Source organism: Chlorocebus sabaeus, unplaced genomic scaffold, assembly GCF_047675955.1.
Source record: "Chlorocebus sabaeus isolate Y175 unplaced genomic scaffold, mChlSab1.0.hap1 unalloc_scaffold_114, whole genome shotgun sequence".
NCBI lineage: Eukaryota > Metazoa > Chordata > Mammalia > Primates > Cercopithecidae > Chlorocebus > Chlorocebus sabaeus.
Genome location: NW_027326902.1, coordinates 456,262 through 474,775, shown reverse-complemented (window position 1 = coordinate 474,775; position 18,514 = coordinate 456,262). Strand labels below are relative to the sequence as shown.

Sequence of the window (18,514 nt, the reverse complement as noted above, 5' to 3'; positions counted from 1 at the left end):
GGCCTCCATCGGGAACACGTGAAGTGTGTGTGTGTGTGTGTGTGTACCGCAGCGCAGCCTCCATCAGGAACACGTGAAGTGTGTATGTGTGCTGCAGCGCGTGGCCTCCATCAGGAACACATGAAGTGTGTGTGTGTGTGTGTACTGCAGCGCAGCCTCCATCAGGAACATGTGAAGTGTGTATGTGTGTGCAGCGCGTGGCCTCCGTCGGGAACACGTGAAGTGTGTGTGCGGACCGTAGAGCCGGGCTTCCGTCGGGGAACACATGAAGTGTGCGTGCGTACCGCAGCACTGGGCCTCTGTCGGGAACACGTGAAGTGTGTGTTAGTACTGCAGCACACAGCCTCCCTGACGGCGGCCTCCGTTGGGGAACACGTGAAGTGTGCGTGTGTACTGCACTTCCCACATGTTCAAGGAGCAGAAGGTCTTGTTTGCTTATTTTTGTGTGTTGGTAAAATGAATATTGAGATAGCAGAAGGAACATGAGACTCCAAGAGAAGCGTGAGATGGAATGTATGGGTTGTCTCACCCTGCAAATCCAGGATTTGACTCAGATTAGATTCTGATCTGTGATCAGATGTAGAGATCCTTCAGCCTTCCTAGGGTCCACCCAGTACCCTCATCACTATTAAAACACGCGGCAGAATGACGCAGCTGGTGGGTCGTCCTCATCACTATTAAAACACGTGGCAGAATGACGCAGCCTGCGGGTCGTCCCCATCAGTATTAAAACACGCGGCAGAATGACGCAGCCGGTGGGTCGTCCCCATCACTGTTAAAACACGCGGCAGAATGATGCAGCCAGCGAGTTGTTCATCTGACGAATGTTCCATAGGGGGTGCCATGCCCTGGGCACTGTCAGGGAGCTGCAGTTCAGCAGTGAGTAGGACGACAGCCACTCTGCCCTCCTGAACTTGTGTTTCGGCGGGTCAAGTAGACTCTGCACTGGCTACACAGATCAACATACAGTCTATCCGAGAGGGTTAAGTTCTAAGGAGAACAATAAAGACAGTTCTGATAGAGGAGGCCTCACTGTGAGTGAAAACCGGACAGAGATGAGAGAGGGGCCACAAGGAGATGGGAGCTTCTGGAGGAGGGGCCACATGCACACAGGCCTGAGGGGTGGGCACACCTGTGCCTTGGGGAGAAGCGAGGAGACCACGGTGGCCAGTGGGAGGTGAGGTCGGGGCAGCAATGGGTCAGGCCTTGGTTGCCATCATAGTTCCGCTGTAACAGGAGGTACACGTTCCTAAAAGTCTCTACCCTGTGGAAGATTGCCAGTAAAAACCAGAGGGCTTAGGAGAAAACGGGGTCAGGTCACAGCACTCGAGAACCTCATCCCACTCAAATCATCTATTAAATACGGCACCTGGAAGAAGACCTGACGCTTGCTGGTGGAAGTGGCCCCAGAAGGCCACAGCTATGAGTGATTGTGATGAGGTAGAAAGAGGGTTCCCTGGAATCGGAGGGGACGTTGTGACCCAGGTGTGGATGGTGTGGGTAGCAGGATGTGAACTGTGGGGCCGAGAGGTTTGTGTCGTGTGCGTGTGGCCGGGGTTATTTTGGATTATTTGCAAAACAAATTTATACAATCTTTATTATATATGCTTCGTTTCATCAAAATATAAATAGATATCACTACAGACTGGACTAGAAGGCAAGCTTTTCTATTTTGGATACTCCCTGTAGAATGCACTATTCCCATAAAATTCTAAGAAGGAAATAATTCTGCCCTCAACTGATCTTTTAGGTTAGTGGTGTTGAAGCTCTCTAAATGAAGGAAGTAGATTTGTTATCAACAAAATGATTGTTATGCAAACAAGCCATTGATATTTAAACCTAAGTGATTGGTTCATTCAGTGAAAATGTTTACTTGAGCAAAAGAAGCCAGAGAAGGCAAGAGGAAGGGGCCTTGAGCTGTTGTAGAAGTGTAGGTGTTACAATTTTTTTTCACCAATGCCCATCTTTTTTTTTTTTTTTTTGAGACGGAGTCTCGCTCTGTCACCCAGGCTGTAGTGCAGTGGCCAGATCTCAGCTCACTGCAAGCTCCGCCTCCCGGGTTTACGCCATTCTCCTGCCTCAGCCTCCCGAGTAGCTGGGACTACAGGCGCCCGCCACCTCGCCCGGCTAGTTTTTTGTATTTCTTAGTAGAGACGGGGTTTCACCGTGTTAGCCAGGATGGTCTCGATCTCCTGACCTCGTGATCCGCCCGTCTCGGCCTCCCAAACCAATGCCCATCTTGAAGCAGTATAGTATTTTGGTTAAAAGATTGGTTCTGGAGTCAGACAGATCTAGATTTGAATTTTGATTCTGACACTGATCAGCTGTGTGGCCTTGGGCAAGTCACAGCAGCCTCACTGACCTCTTTGGAAAAGAAAGAGTAAGAGTTCTGTAGCAGACACAGTCAGTGCCTCTCCAGACCCTGTGGATCTCTAAAATTGTCATAAATGCCAGCTGCTGGTGCACTTTCCCTCCCATTAGCACTTAGCCAATGATAGGTGTGGATTAAATACTCTGGCTCCCTTTCCTGATTATGACAACTTGGAGGTGTGCTACCTGCACACTCCCATGTGCATGAGAATCCCAGTGGGGCTTGTTAAAATACAAGGTGCTGGGCTCCACCCCAGAGTTTCTCATTCAGCAAGTCTGGGGTAGGTACTTGAGAATTTGCCCTTCTAGCAAATTCCCAGTTAATGCTGATGCTGCTGGTCTGGGGACCCCACTTTGAGAATCACTGCCTACACTGTCTCCAGAGTTCCCTGAGGGACTGAGCAGTTTCACTAGGTAAGACTTTGCTTATAAGGCACCCTAGATTGGCTTCCTTTCCTTCCCTTACCCGGTGTACTTTCTCACTTCCTTCCCCACCACCACCAGTCATGGGAACACTTCCTAACACTTCCAATCAAATTCTTAGTTTGGGAGCCCAAACTAAAATAAGGGCTCTCCTCAGAGAGGTGTTCTGAAGATAAAGTAAGTTAGCTCCCAGTATCAAAACTTACTCCTCTCATCTTTGAAAATCATCAATCTTGTTGACTTCCCCACCATCCAAGATGATTTTATTATATTTCACATAGTAAAATACGAATAAAAAACCAAATTTGGTTTATGTATGTTTGATATGGTTTATACACCATATATGAATATGGTTGATATGGTTTATAAACCATATATGAATGTGGTTGTTTATATTATAGAATAATATGTAATTTATACTTCTCCAAATAAAAATATTATATATAGTGTATGTACAGATATGTGTATATATATGCATATACATATATACATATGCGTGTGTGCACATGTGTGTGCATGTTTATTTCAAACTACTGCTCCTGTAGATGTAATATCTCTTCCCCAGGGAGTGTCTCTGATCCCAGCCCCTTGGAAATCAGTAAGGCAGAGTTCTTTGGGTTTAGCAGGAAGAATGCTGCCTTCATCGTTATGCAGGGGAGTATGCCTGGACAGGGAATAATGTTTAGCTAGAAGGGTGTTTATCTGAATGCTGGAATACAAGGTAGGTCATGGTTGCTGTTTCTCCAGTGGTGAGAAGACTGGGACATTAAGAGACATAGTGAGGTTGGGAACTTCTGGATCTTTGTGGCTTGGACAGTATATTACATGGAATCATCTTTGAACACTTAGCACTTATTTGTTTGTTAATAACTGCATATTGAGGCAATATTTTGTAATAGTTAAAAGCATGGATTCTTCCCTATGACTCAATAGTAACCCCCCCTCCCCCCCCCCCGCCAAACAACAGATTTTAAAATGGCCAAAGGACTTGGGTAGATATTTCTCAAAAGAAGACCTACAAAAGTTATGTGAAAATATATTCAATGCCACAAATCGTCAGAAAAATGCAAATCAAAACCACAATGAGATATCACCTCACACCACTTAGAATGGTTATTATGAAAAAGCCAAAAGACGTGCATTGGTGAGAATGTGAAGAAACTGGAATACTTGCGCACTGTTGGTGGGAATACAGCTGCTCTGGAAAACGCTGTGAAAGTTCCTTAAAAATGTAAAAATAAAATTACCATATGATCCAGCAATCCCACTGCTGGGTGTTGAAATCAGGATCTCAAAGATATATCAGTACTTGATGTTCATTGCAGCACTATTCACAGTAGCTAAAATATGGCAACAACCTAACTGTCCATCAACAGACAAATAGATTTTTAAAAATGTGGTATACATATCATGGAATATTATTCAGTCTTCAAAAAGAAAGAAATCCTGCCATGTGTGATAACATGGATAAACTTGGAGGACATTATGCTAAGTGAAATACTCTAGTCACAGAAGAATAAATAATGCATAATTTTACTCATAGGAGGCATGTAAAATAGTGAAATTTGTGGAAGTAAAGAGTAGAATTGTGGTTGCCAGAGAGCTGGGAAGAGGTAGAAACAGTGAGTTGCTAATCAATGGGTAAAAAATTTTACTTATGCAAGGTGAATAAGTTCTGGAGATTTGCTATACAATACTGCCTATAGGTAGTAATATTGCATTGTGGACTTTAAAATCTGTTAAGAAGTTAGATCTCATGTCAAGTGGTCTTACCACAGTAAAATTTCATGTAAAAATCATGGGCTCTGGAGTCACATTGCCTGTGTTTCAATCCCGCCTTTACCATAAGCATGGGCAAGTTAAAAACCATTCTAAGTCTCTGTTTCCTCTTCTGTAAAATGAAGATAACACCAATCCTCTTATCTGTAAAATGACAAAATAAGAAGTTGTTTTTTTTCCCTGTTTTTCACCTCACTGATCCACATAAAGAGGTCAGTAGATTTCCTGGCAGAGAGTAAGAACTCTATAACGGGCCAGGCGTCGTGGCTCAAGCCTGTAATCTTGAGACGGGTGGATCACGAGGTCAGGAGATCGAGACCATCCTCGCTAACACGGTGAAACCCCGTCTCTACTAAAAAATACAAAAAAACTAGCCGGGCGAGGTGGCGGGCGCCTGTAGTCCCAGCTACTTGGGAGGCTGAGGCAGGAGAATGGTGTAAACCTGGGAGGCGGAGCTTGCAGTGAGCCGAGATCCGGCCACTGCACTCCAGCCTGGGCAACAGACCGAGACTCCATCTCAAAAAAAAAAGAAAAAACTCTATAACGATAGCAATATTTTCAGTTTTGTTATTTTCATCATTATTATTGTTGGTTAATAGCACTAGTTAACAGCACTAGTTGAGTGCAGTGGGATGGCCAAAAAGATGAACGATAAATCCTCGTACTAGGATGAATTTATAAATCCTGGGGAATTGACATGTAATTTGAGTAGTCAGGCTAAAGAAACTGCTGGATAGGGCCACATGTGGATCCCGCCTTCAAAATTGGAGCCCCATGTTTGACAGGTGTGTGGATGTGATGTTGGCATCCACACACCCTAGCATGACTTTGCATGGATGTACTTTATGCAAAACAATATTTGCTAACTCATCAGCCTTCACTGGATGATAAATGCATCACCAGTTGAGTGCTTTACACTTGTTTGCAATTTGTAAACTGCTGTAGCAGGTGTGACCCTCTATCTATAATCTCATAGTCAGAAGAATAATTGCCTTTCTTAATTTTCTTAAATCTTGCCTTAAGTTTTCTCATCCTGCAAAGGTGGGTTTAATTTCAACCTTGGCCATTATTGGGATACATTTCTTCTCTATGTTTCCTGCTCTTGTCCCCTACCTAGGGTGCTGTGCAAAGGTCTCCTGGATCTCAAATGGTCTCAAGGAGTGCATGGAGGTAAAGTGCAGACCCCCATTTTGTCAGCCTGCAGACTTTCTTGAGCTTGAGGTGCTGGAATTGGGGCTGAGGTGGAACTTGAGTGCCCTCAGAGTGCTGTCACAATGGGCCTGAAGTCTTAGCTATTTAGCAGATCCCCCAACCTCTGTCTTCTTTACCATCTTTCCTGAGACACATTTCCCTCTTTCCTCCTCCAGCCCTTAAAGTTACCCTTCCCTCTCTATGTCAGCTCTGGAAAATCCATAATAGTTGTTTCAGTGACTCAGGATTTCCATACAAGACAGGCATTGCAACTGACTTCAGACCTCTTCTGAAACAAAGAAAGCCAAAGTCTGCTTCTCTGTTTGAAATGAGCATCATAAAATTAGAGAAGGAAGCCACGGAAGGGAATATCATCCCCAAATTACCCTGCAATTTCTCATCTGATTGTTAACTTCATTCATTTGCTTATTTATTGGGCACCCACTATAAGCCAGACAAGACACAGGGTGCTGAGGGAACAGGAGTGAGCCAGGCACAGGCTCTGCCATTGCAGGACATCTAGAAACAGAGGCAGGATACCCCAGGCTGTGTTGAAATCCCACCTGTGCTGGAGACCAGAGGCAGCAGCTCCTGCCAACTGGGCCATATTATTACTTACTGTTGTCAAAACTCATGGTTGTTCCTATTTCCTTGAGTGCAACTTATGTAAGCAAAGCTTGTGAATATGAAACATTTGGAAAGTCACAGGCAGTTGTTTTGAGGACTTTATTGAGCTGGAAGTTCCTGGTTGAAGTATGCCACTTTTGAAAGGTGGCACTGACTGATTTTCGCTGCCTCTTGGCAGGTATCCCAATTTTCTTTGAGTTTTCTTGGAGAAGCTAGAAGACAGAAGCCAATTATTTGCCAGCGTTTTTTTTTCTTACCTCCCAGAGGTGCCTGAAACACTTATTATTGGTGCTTAATTATGTTTGAATAATTTTTTTGCCCTTACTTTGGAATTTTGTTTTTCTGAGTCTGAGCTTCTTGAGGATACAGACTGCATTGTATCCTTACATGAATGCTTAATGAATAGAATTATTTGCATTTGTTTGCAAGGTAGACTTTGGGCGATGGCAATTTTTTAATACTCTTTCATGTATAGTATCTCACGTTGTACTTGTTACATTTACCTCCCTTGCCTGTTTTGGCTGTTTATACCTAAATTGCCTTTCTGTGCCTCAGTGCTGATTTCATTTTATTTTTCAGTAATGCTTCAAGGAAATATATAAGGAAGTGATTCCCACTGTTGGCATGCAGTAGGTGGCATGGCTTGGTTCCTTAAGTGGGAAGGCAAAAGAGACAGGCAGCGAACAGACCAGCAAACATCTTCAGCTTATCATTTCCTATTTATTTGTAGCCCAAACAGCACACAATTTATTTGTAGCACACAGTTGATATGTACTGGAGCGTTAATAAAAGAAAACAGGGATGCAGTTTAATATGCTGTGTAAGAACATGGGCTTTGGGATTCTTTAGACATGTGAGTCACTATTCTGACTTTTCATTGCTAGGTGATCTTAGCTGGTCACTTTAGTTTTCTAGTCCTCAGTTTCCTCATGTGTGAAATGATAACACATTGGTACCTACTTCAGAGGGTTGTTATGAGGATAAAATAAACTAATGCATAGAAAATATCTAGTACTCAATCATTATTCACTATTATTATCCATTATGGTATCTTTCTACCACCTCCCTGACATTTCACAAGTTTCTTGGAGCAAAGTTATGGAACATTAGAACAATTAACATGGGCCCTGACACTTTGAGAACAAAAGTAGATACTTAAACCAGCTAGTGATTAAAAGAAAAAATACCTCGACTAATAGGAATAAAATCAACCTTTCTGCCCTTCCCTTCTCTTGCTTTGACCTATTAGGGTAAAGCAGATGAATTTGCTCTCTGATTCTCGTCCACATATTTTCCATGCTTGTTGAGGATTTTGTGACTTCTTCAACAATGCCTCACCCCACCTGGGATGGTTAATTTTGTGTGTCAATTTGACTAGGCCATAGTACTCAGATATGTGGTCAAATATAGTCTAAATGTTGCTGAGAAGGTATTTTTTAGTAAGATTTGACATTCAAATCAGTAGACCTTGAGAAAAGCAGATTACCTTCCGCAATGTGGGTTGGCCTCACCCAATCAATTGAAGGTCTTAAGAGAAAAAGAGATTGACATCCCCAAGATAATTCTGCCTCCACATTGCCCTTGGACTCTGCAACATCACTTCTTCCCTGGGTCTCCAGTCTGTGGGCTTACTTTGCAGATTTTGAACTTTCCAGTCCCTGCAATTACATGAGCCGATTCTTTAGAATAAATCTCTCCCTGTACATGCCCCATGGTTCTGTTTCTCTGGAGAACCCTGACTAAGAAACCATCCTATCCCCCAATTTTAAAAGCCTGATCCCAACCAACTTAGGTAGGCTTTTACATCTCAACAGGACAAGGGAGAAGAAGGATATGAGTATGGCCTATATTTCCCCCTATGCCTTCAAATAGGGCCTTATTTCTGTACCCATGTAACCAAACCTTTGCTTCATTTTCAGAAGCAAAATGTTATGATGCTCAATCATCCAGCATGTTAGATTCTCCAGGGAAGATGAAGTCCAGTACACGCTCCCTAAAAAGGCAATCTAGGAAGAATTTCAGTAATAAGGGCTGGCATACGGGGATGTCTTGTTAATTAAATTAACCAGAAAGTGTCATTCCTGGAGCAATCTGGTTAATCCATCTCTGAATGTATTTTGAAAAATATTCCTAAGGGCTTCGAGACTGTTGAAAGGAAATTCAACTTTTGAAAGCACAAGAGCTAAGTAACAGACACAAGTTTTACATTATGACTCTGTTTATACAATTTTGTAAAAATCTGGCCAATTTCTTCCATTGCAGATTTTATTCTACTAGCACTAATTTATCACTTGTTTTTAAGACTAATTTTCCAACCGTTTTTTTTTCCCCACAACTGACTTAAACTACGTTGGAATGACTTGCATTTCAAGGTGTGTAGAATGGTTGAATATATTCTTCTGAGGCAACATTTATGCTTGGCTAAGCTTGTTGAATTTTAGGCATTTTAACTACCCAACATCCTCTTACTTGGGTGTTACATGGTGTGGTTAACACTTTGACTGAGATATTTCCTAGCTCCTTAGGAAAAAGTATGTATTTTTGATGTCTAATTTAGATTAAAATAGGATTCATTTTACATTAAGCTAATGTAACTTAATAGGATATGGTATTTGCTGAGGGGAAAAAGAGAAATCTTGCTCATCTTTTAATTTCTTATTGAGCTGTGCATGTAGTTTCAATAAAATATGTTGAAATATATTTGAAGAAAAAACACCCCCTTACAGCCTGCATTTATTTCCAGGAAGGTTACCAGAGTGTTGCTGAATTTAGTGGGCTGTCACTACTACTCTTACTTATTATTGACTTTCATCAGTATTTTCTGCATGGGCTCTTCTGGGAATGGGTCTCTAGATTTTAGATGCAAATAGGATGAAGCTAATGCCTGCTTGACTGGTGGCTATGTGCAGAGGTGAGAAAAAGTGCTGGCTGGTGTATGGTATAATCACAGAGGCAGCAATGGTGAAAATCAAGAGGGAAGAGGAAGATTATGTCCCATGTTGAACAGAAGCAGCTCAGTGAGATGCTACTCAAGGGAATATAGGTTCTTCTAGGAAATAGCACGAAATCAAAAAGGAAGGGAAGATGTACTTCTGATAGAGCAAAGACATGTGTTTCATGTTCCCAACCTTCCAGGATTATTTGTTTTAGGGTAACATGCTTCTTATGGAAGCCTTGGAGCTAAATACAAAACAAACTACAGTTCCCATGCACCTCTGTCCCAGACAGCCTCTCCAGTCCCCCTTGGCAGTGAATACTCATTTTCCTGAGCACTTGGCTCAGTGAAACAGTGAGGTAAAGTTGGCAAAGACAAGAGATTTTAAAATCTTGTGCCGCTGTGAGATTATGCAGAGAAAAATCTTATGTTTAGGTTTACTACATTGTAGGGTATTGAGTATAAACAGGAAAGAGAGTTCTTCCAACAGACTCTGAACTAGACATACATACCATACATGCTCTTGACAGACTCTACTTGGCTTTCTTCTAAAAACGAGGTTGATGGGAGAAACAAATTAATTAAAACATGCATATAGATCCTTTCTTTGCTTCACATATTTGGATTTGTTTTCTCCTCTTAATGAGAAAGTAAAAAGTGATTTTTGGCTAATGGGAAAAAAGTATGTTGGGGCCAAATGTGTTTGTCTACATTTGTCTCATTGTCTGCTTTGCAAAAAACATCGTAGCTATAACTTTCATATGTAATAAGTAACCTGTTGTTAGGGGAAAGTGTTACGATGTTGAAAATGGAAAATGAAGAGAGTCCCTGGCAAGTTGAAAGTTTCTGTTCATTTGAACATTAGACAGGACTTTTACTCTCATTATCTCTCCCTACCCTTTTCTTCTGCTAAATTCAAAGACTCTTATGTTTCTCGCCCTACTCTCAGATAGAGATGAAATGACATGGAACATAAGACTTTCCTCAAATCAAACCATCGTAATTTCTAATGATTGGGGCAGAAAAAAACGTTTCCTCTACCTTCTGAGGTTCATTACCCGTGGGCCTGTGAATTAAACTGACAAAAGACAGATTAACAGAAGAAAGAAGAGTTTATTCATGTGCACACATGATCTTAAAAAGCAGTAGCTGGATAGATGATTAATGGTTAAGGTTAGAGATTACAGATCTAAGTTAGTAGGGAAAAGGGAGGAGGGAGAAAAGGCCTCTGTGGGAGGACGAGATGAGGGTCTTTAGGAAAGACAAATGGATTTCTAGAAAAAAAAATGGGAGAGAAGAAAGTTTGTAGTATACTTGTTTATGCAAGTTTGAGTGGTCTTTTCATTTTCTTCATTGTTGTAAAACTCCTCCAAGAAGGGATTTATCATAGGTTTACTCTTGGTCTCCTTCCTGGGAGTAAAAGCTGCCCTGAAGAGGGAATTTATGGCAGCTTCATTTCCCAGAAGTTTCTGCTTTTAGTCAGATAAGGGACGCTCCAAGAAGGCTTCTTTCTGCATCTGTTGAATCTCAAATGTCTTCAACTTAGAACAATCTGTATACCAACTCTGGGGTTCAAAGCGGGTCTTCACATTATTTTTAAGCTTGATGGCCCATTATTTATGAACATATTGCATGAAAACACTAAGTTTTGTGACTTAGGTTTTGGCACCTCCTGAACTTTTTCCCCAAAGGTAAGCACCTTGCTTGCCTCATCCTAGTCCTGGTATTTTCCTGCTTGTCAGCAGCCTTTTAGAAGAAAGCTTCACATGTTGAATGCGGGAATTGATTATTGAACTACTGTCCTCTGTGGTTGAGGGTTCCCCCTGGAGGCATTAAATTCCTGATATTTTTGAAGAAGAGATAGAGAGAGGCTGAGTATATGAGGTTGGAAGCATGCATGGAGACTGTGCACTCAGCCGAGGGGGGCCAAGAGGATATGGAGTGAGGAGACACCAAGGGGCCAAGATTTGGATGCACCATTTCATCGCATCTTTCCAGTAATGCCAGGTGCTCATCAGAGTCAGGGCTAGAATGAGGTGAGTGGGCACCAAAAGACTGAGCCATGGAGATAAATAATATTTTCACACAACACTTTAAAAACTCAAAATTAATCCAAAAGTGATTCATGCTAAAAAAAAAAAAAAATCAACATTTTAACTAAAGACAGGATCCAGCCTTGTACTTGCATGACTCTACTTCATTTGCATCACCTTAATACTGGCCCTGGCTCCAGTGAACCTTTCTTTATGAAAATAGGTTGCTGTAGATGACGAATTTGACTTCAAAAGAAATATTGCATGACAATATTATTAATCTTGACTACTAAGTTTTTGGCACTCTCATATTTTGCTACTGAGGCAAGCGCCCCACTTGCCTCACCCTAGCCCAGGCCCTGGTCTTAGTATTATCTCCATCTTCCAGACGAAAGAGCTGAGTCTGAGACACATGAGGCAGATTGCTCGAAATCACATAGGTGACCCCAGAGACTCCAGAGTGAATGACATCAACCCCCAGTGTGGACCTCTTTCCCAGTCACTGGCCTTTTAGTGACTATGTCAAGATAGTGTGTGCATTAGTTAGAACTCTCCAGAGAAACAGAACTGATAGGATATAGGTAGGTAGGTTGGTAGATGGATAAATGAGAGGACATTTATTAGGGGAATTGGCTCACATGATTATGAAGACTGAGAAGTCCTACGATATGTTGTCTGCACACTGGAAAGCCAGGGAAGCCAGCAGTGTGGCTCAGGAGATGGTGTAACTCTGAGTCCAAAGCTGAAAGGCCTGAGAATTTGGGGGGCCGCTGATGTCAGTCCCAAACTCCAAAGACCCAAGAATCTGGAGTTCTGAGGTATAAGGGCAAGAGAAGAAGCGTGTCTTAGCTCGAGAGAGAAAGAGAGAGAGCACTCCAGTTCACCTTTCCTTTACTTTTTTGTTCTATACAAGCCCCTCAACATTGGATAGTGCCCACCCACAATGGATGAAAGTGGTTTTTATTTATTCAGTCCACTGATTTAAATGCCAGTCTCTTCCGGAAACACCGTCACAGACATGGCCTAAAATAATGCTTTATCAGCTATCAGGGTATTCCTGAATCCATCAAGTTGACACCTGAAATTAACCATCAGAGTGTTGAAGTGATACTTCAGTTCCCCACCTCTGCCCACTCTCCTAAGCTTTCACCTAGTTCGAGTACAATTGTGAGAACTAGGCATATAGCTTTGCAAGAAAAAGTACAGCAGAGTTAAATTGATAAAGAAGTTCTAATCCCTGGCTGCTTTTCAAGCTACATGTAGATGCAGCAAACTGCAAACTTGCCAATTATATGAAGGTCTATTGAGATGTTGCAGCTGCATGTGTTTATTTCATAACTGTAGAGTAAAACTTGGGAGTGTGTGTGTGCTGTAAAAAGAGAAGTTGGATATTTTATAATTTTTCAATATCTAATAATTGCACATGAATGTACCTGATTTTCCATTAGCTAAATGGGGTTGCCAAGAAGAACTAATGAATATTGAATGGTTGAGTTCTGTCACTTTTTAAAGGAGGGACTGGACATGAAATTATTTCTTTTAATACAGAGACAAAGACAAGTGACTTTAGAATTTAATGAAAGTCGCCGGATTGGAAAGCTCGCTGATGCAAACTTGCTTCCTCTCCACGTGCACTTGCAGAAGGTTCTCGATATGGGTTTTACTGCCTTATTGACAGCTTAACTGATGACCTGTTAGACACAAAGCTTTAGGATACAAAGCAGGTAAATTATACAGGTTGGCACCAAAGCACCTTATATCCAGCTCTTTCGTTTTGGGTCCTCACAAATGGTAAAAATGTGAGCTGGGTGTTTTCCTATCGAAAATGTCATTGATGTACTGTGAAATTCCAATAGTTTTGGAGAGAACTATTCTGAAATTTCTGGTTTGGCTGTTTTCATGGTAAGACTTAAATATCGGTGTTCACCAGCTCTCTTCTTCATTATTGACCATGCCATGCTTTTGTTTTCTTGGAGATGGATTTCTCCCTTAAAATGCATGCAGTGATATTTTTATGTTACCTATACAGACAGGCATTTATTTGCTCCTTTACTTAAAATGATTCTAGAGGCACACAAGACAATGGCTTTGGCATGTCTCTGTTGGAGATCCCAAGGTGGACAGATGTCCATTGAATGACCACAGGTTGAGTTTAAGACCCAGCTTCTTAAAAGTGGGACAGCCTACAGTCATTATCTATTGAGTTTCTAAAATTAATTGGAAATGTTGGCTATTAAAGGGACAGAGAATAAATGACTCCTAATGCATTTTAGGAGCATAAAATTAGAATGGTGTTGCTTGATTGACAGCAGTCTAATGTTACTAGCAATTATCTGGTTAAAAAAGGGAGGGGGGCATGTTTCTTCAAAGGCACAATCTTCATTTTTGTACTTGGTAAATTATTAACCATTCTATTAGAAAAATAATGAGGAGCTGCAGATTAAATGGCAAAGGCACAGTTAAGTAAAAAAAATGCCTTTTGATAATTTTGACCTTGGAAATGTGATGGGTTTGGATTAGAAATAGACTAGTTGGTTCCTCATCTTAGATCTTTTTATTGAAACATAAGGTATGCCTGGCTGTAAACTCAATACAAGAACAGTAAGGCTATTCCATTCCCTAGAATAAAGGACATTATAAATATATGGAAAATGTCAGAATAAATTTAAGTACCTTCAAGAAGCATCTGCTGAAGGACTACTGTCAAAAATACCGTGCTATGACCTTGAGAACAAAAAGAATATAAGAGCTGGTCATTGCCAATGAGGAGTTTACTATGTGCCTGGGGAAACACACAGAAGTATGTGAAGAAGTACAGTTCTCATGGCTGTAATCCATATGGGTCAAATGAAGTGCTACCTTGTATATTAAATACAATTTGGTAATAATGGTATTTTTAAGGGTATGAATTATGAACATTATTAGTTAAAGGAGTTTAAATGAAAGGAGTACTTGTAGCCAATTAAGAAATATGATAGGAGTGCTTGCAATGAGTACGGCATGTGCTAGCTATTATTGGAGGGGCAGATGGAGTACACAAAAGTTCTTGCCCCAGTTAGTTTGCAATCTACTACCTTCTGGCAACTCTGTCTCCACCCCCTTTTCAGCTATCTTTTTTTCTCTTGGCATTAAATACTGGAGTTTCTCAAGATTCAGTCCAGAGCCATCTCCTTTTCTGAGTCTTTACTTTCTCCATCTGGAAAATCTCATCCATTCCCATGGCTTCAATAAACAGATGTTTCACAAATTTGCACTTTCAGCCCAGATAGCTCCTCTAGTTCCAGAACCATACACCCAACTGCCTCATTGACATTGCTTCTTGAATGTCTCAAAGGATCAAACACACACGCACGTGCACGCACAAAACTGGGATTGTGATTGAATTTCCTTCCCCACTTAGTCTCTTTCCAAAGTTTCCTAGCTCAGAAAATGGTCCTAACAATTAGTGGACTGATTCAAGGCAGGTGCAAGCCAGAAAACTGGAGGTCATCTCCAATGCTGCCATCCTTCTCACCGTGCTACACACTTCACTGTCAAGGCCTGGAAGCTTAACTTCCTAAATATCTGGCAAAGGTGACCACATCTCTCCATTGTACACCAGTCTGTGTCCTTTGTTATGTAAGTTCCTTTGTACTTACTCTCAAGAGATCACGTTTCTTCCCCTTATTGCCCCTAATTGGTTGTTAGGTAATTGCATCAGGCACAGCTAGTTGCCTGCTTGTCACACATTCCCATCTTTTCCTGTAATAACCAAATCTGAATTTTGCTGCAGTATCTGCTCCTTCTGCACGACTCAGGGGTGGATCACCTTATTTCCATCTCCTTGTAAATCCCATTGACAATGATTGGTTAAGACGTGGGCACATAACCCACTTTGGGCCAATGACACAAAAGGGAATATGTGCTAGGTGACTTTAGAGATGGTATTTCTTGCTGTTAAGAAGAGGATGCAGGCTGGGCACAGTGGCTCATGCCTGCAATCCCAGCACTTTGGGAGACCGAGGCGGGCGGATCACGAGGTTGGGAGATCGAGACCATCCTGGCTAACATGGTGAAACCCTGTCTCTACTAAAAATACAAAAAAATTAGCCGGGCGTGGTGGCAGGTGCCTGTAGTCCCAGCTACTGGGGAGGCTAAAGCAGGAGAATGGCGTGAACCTAGGAGGCGGAGCTTGCAGTGAACCCAGATCACACCACTGCACTTCAACCTGGGTGACAGTGCGAGACTCTGTCAAAAAAAAAAAAAAAAAAAAAAAAAAAAAGGAAGAGGATTCAGAAGGAAACAGTCCATTTCTGCGTCTGCTGACCAGGATGAGGCCTCGGTCATGGAACAGTTGCCTGGAACAGCTGCAGTCATGCTGATGCCAGCCTGAAGATGGAGCCCACAGAAAGAGGAGGGCAGCTCTGAGACACCAGCAAGCAGGTGGAGTCACCTTACTACCAAACTTCCTTCGAGAGGTGGCAAATGTTCATACTGTTTTTGCCAATTTGAAGTGAAGATTTTCTATTACTTAAAGCGGGAGTTATCTTAGTGGACACAATTTCATTCTCAACTGAATGATTATTTGAACACTAATTTAAAAAGTGTCTCAACTAAACTATATCTATGTCTGCTTTGCTTGTAGTTGGATTCTCTGTACGGAGGACCATGTCTGCATTTAGCAGGAATTCAGGGAATATTTGATGGATGAATGAATGTCCTAGTCATGGAAATAGTAGTGAACATGATAACAAGAAAAGTCATGATACTGGATGATATTTGATGATTGCCAGTGACTGGTAAGGATGAGAGTTTTGGAGGAATTTGGAAGAGGAATAAACCAGAGTGGTCTATGTGGCTGCAGTGATCTTCACAGAGGAGATAAACTTGGAAGTGATCTTTAAGCACTGGCTGGATTTAGACAGACAGATAGATGGACAAACAGAAATGGTGGCAGTGGGGAGAGAATACATCAGGAAGGGATCCATGGGCAAGACATTGAGCATATTTTTGTCAGTGCCTCAGCTTGAAACTGGAAAGGATGAGATGTCCTTGATAGCTACATATCAGTGTGTACCTGTTCTGAGAGAAATGGAAAACCCTTAAAGATTGTTGAGCAGGAGTGTGACCTGACCTTCTGTATCTAGCTAGTACTTAACTCCTGGGTGAAGGTGGCCCTCACTGTAAAATCTCCAATTATTAGAGAAAGAGAAGGGCTCTGTCTGTGTCCATGATTGTACAATTATACATACAATGGGCAATGTAATTAAAAAAAAATCCCCTTTCATTTTAAGCTTTTAAAAGGATGTCTCCCTAGTTGAAATTGAAAGAATAATTGCAGACACGGTGTCTTACCTGTGGGCAGATTCCATAGTCATTCATTTTCAAATATCTGATGTCAGTAATTTAAGTGAGACTTCCAGAACATTATTCCTCTGTGTTACAATGTCGGCCACTCAATAATTTTAAATTGATTCATTGCTATACCTAATGGAAAAAATTATTTTAAGTACTCTACCCATTTTCCCTGAGGGGAGATGCCTGGGGAGCCTACCGTTCAATAGTTCTCTTGATGTCATGACTTGATTTTAGTGCCTCTTCAATAAGTTTTTAAGGGATTTGGAGTAGAACTTTAAACATTTTCTAATACTAATTGGGGAAACCCAGTGTTTTGGAAAGTAAAATTACTTGTGTCTTAAAAACATAAATTTTACAATTAAACTTAAAAAAAAGTTTAATTTGAAATACAGTTGACCCTCAAACAATACAGGTTTGAACTGCATGGGTCCACTTATACATGAATTTTCTTCTACCTCTGTCGCCCCTGAGCTAGTAAGACGAGTCCCTCCCCTCCATCCTCTTCTCCAGCCTCAATGTGAAGACAATGGGATGAAGACCTTTATGATGATCCACTTTGACTTAATGGATAGTAAGTACATTTTCTCTTCTGTAAGATTTTCTTAATAACATTTTCTTTTTTCTGGTTTATCTTATTGAAAGAATACAGTATATAACATACAAAATATGTGTTTACTCTTCATGTTATTGGTAAGGCTTCTGGTCAATAGCAGGACATTAGTAGTTAAGTTTTGGAGGAATCAAAAGTTGTAAGTCGATGTATGACTGTGCAGGAGTCTGTGCTTCTAACCCCCATGTTGTTCAAGGATCAACTGTAGTTATAAATGCTTGCTCTTTTTTTTTTTTTTTTTTTTTTGCCAGTTTCAGGACTTTAAAATATTTGTAATTTGGTACATATTGCTTTAGAAAAACTTGTATGTATGAACATGATTGTATTCCTAGCCATACTTCAATAAAAAATGGTTCAATATATAGAAACAATTTTATTTTATATATTTTTAATAAATATGTATTTATTCTGTGTATAGAAACTTACTTAACCTCCTAAGGATTACTCAGTCCTTTATTAGTTTGACTTCTGTGGTTGCAAGTAACAGAATGGGATTTGGCTAACTTAAGAAAAAAAAAGAAAGGCGAGGGGGCAGGAGCGGGTTTCAGAATCCAAGCGAAAAGCTGAGGCCTCAGGAGGGGCAAGAAGGGATATAGAAGGACAAGAAGGGGGTTCAGGGATTGTTGGTGACAGACAATAGTGTGGTCTCCTAAGGACACTGCCATAGTGGTAAAGTAGCTTCATCCCTTTCAGTCTGTTAGTTTCTTGGCACATGATTTAAGTTCCAGGGAGAGAGAAAGGATGATATGATTATAATTAGCCTAGCTTTGGTCTCTTGCCTATTTCTTTCTAAACCAAGGATGCAGTCAGTGCAGTGTAGACCCTGCAAAAAGGGTCTTCCCCAAGGCCAGTGCAGGGTGCTCTTTCCATAGAAATGAGGCCTCCTGTGGATGCAGCCCAGGAGAAAAAGCCAGATGTCACTTACAGCATTGCTCACCTGGACTCTTAGGTGCCATTTCTTTCTAAACTTCTTTCAAATTTAGCCTCCAAACTGGCTGCCAGAGTGATCATTATAAAACCTCAAATTGACTCTCACCCTTCTTGACTTAACACTTGTCAGTGACTCCTTAAGGACTCAGTGATTTTTTTTTTTTTTTTTTTTGGTGTCACTTTTCACCTTCCTCATCCTGCACCTCCAGCCTCTAAAACTGCTTAGGGCATCTCCCATCTCTGCTCTGCACCGCTCTCCCCACCGCTTGGGGTTAGAGC

The 18,514-nt window shown here is 41.3% G+C and overlaps 1 protein-coding gene across 1 annotated transcript in view; it reads left to right on the top strand.

Moving 5' to 3' along the window:
- Positions 1-18,514, top strand: part of LOC140710975 (cytoplasmic dynein 2 intermediate chain 1-like) — a 102,508-nt gene that overhangs the window by 62,769 nt on the left and 21,225 nt on the right. Inside the window, exon 16 of the mRNA XM_073013972.1 lies at positions 17,171-17,266. Within this exon, the coding sequence (XP_072870073.1) occupies positions 17,171-17,266 (96 nt within the window). The remainder of the gene's footprint in view (positions 1-17,170; positions 17,267-18,514) is intronic.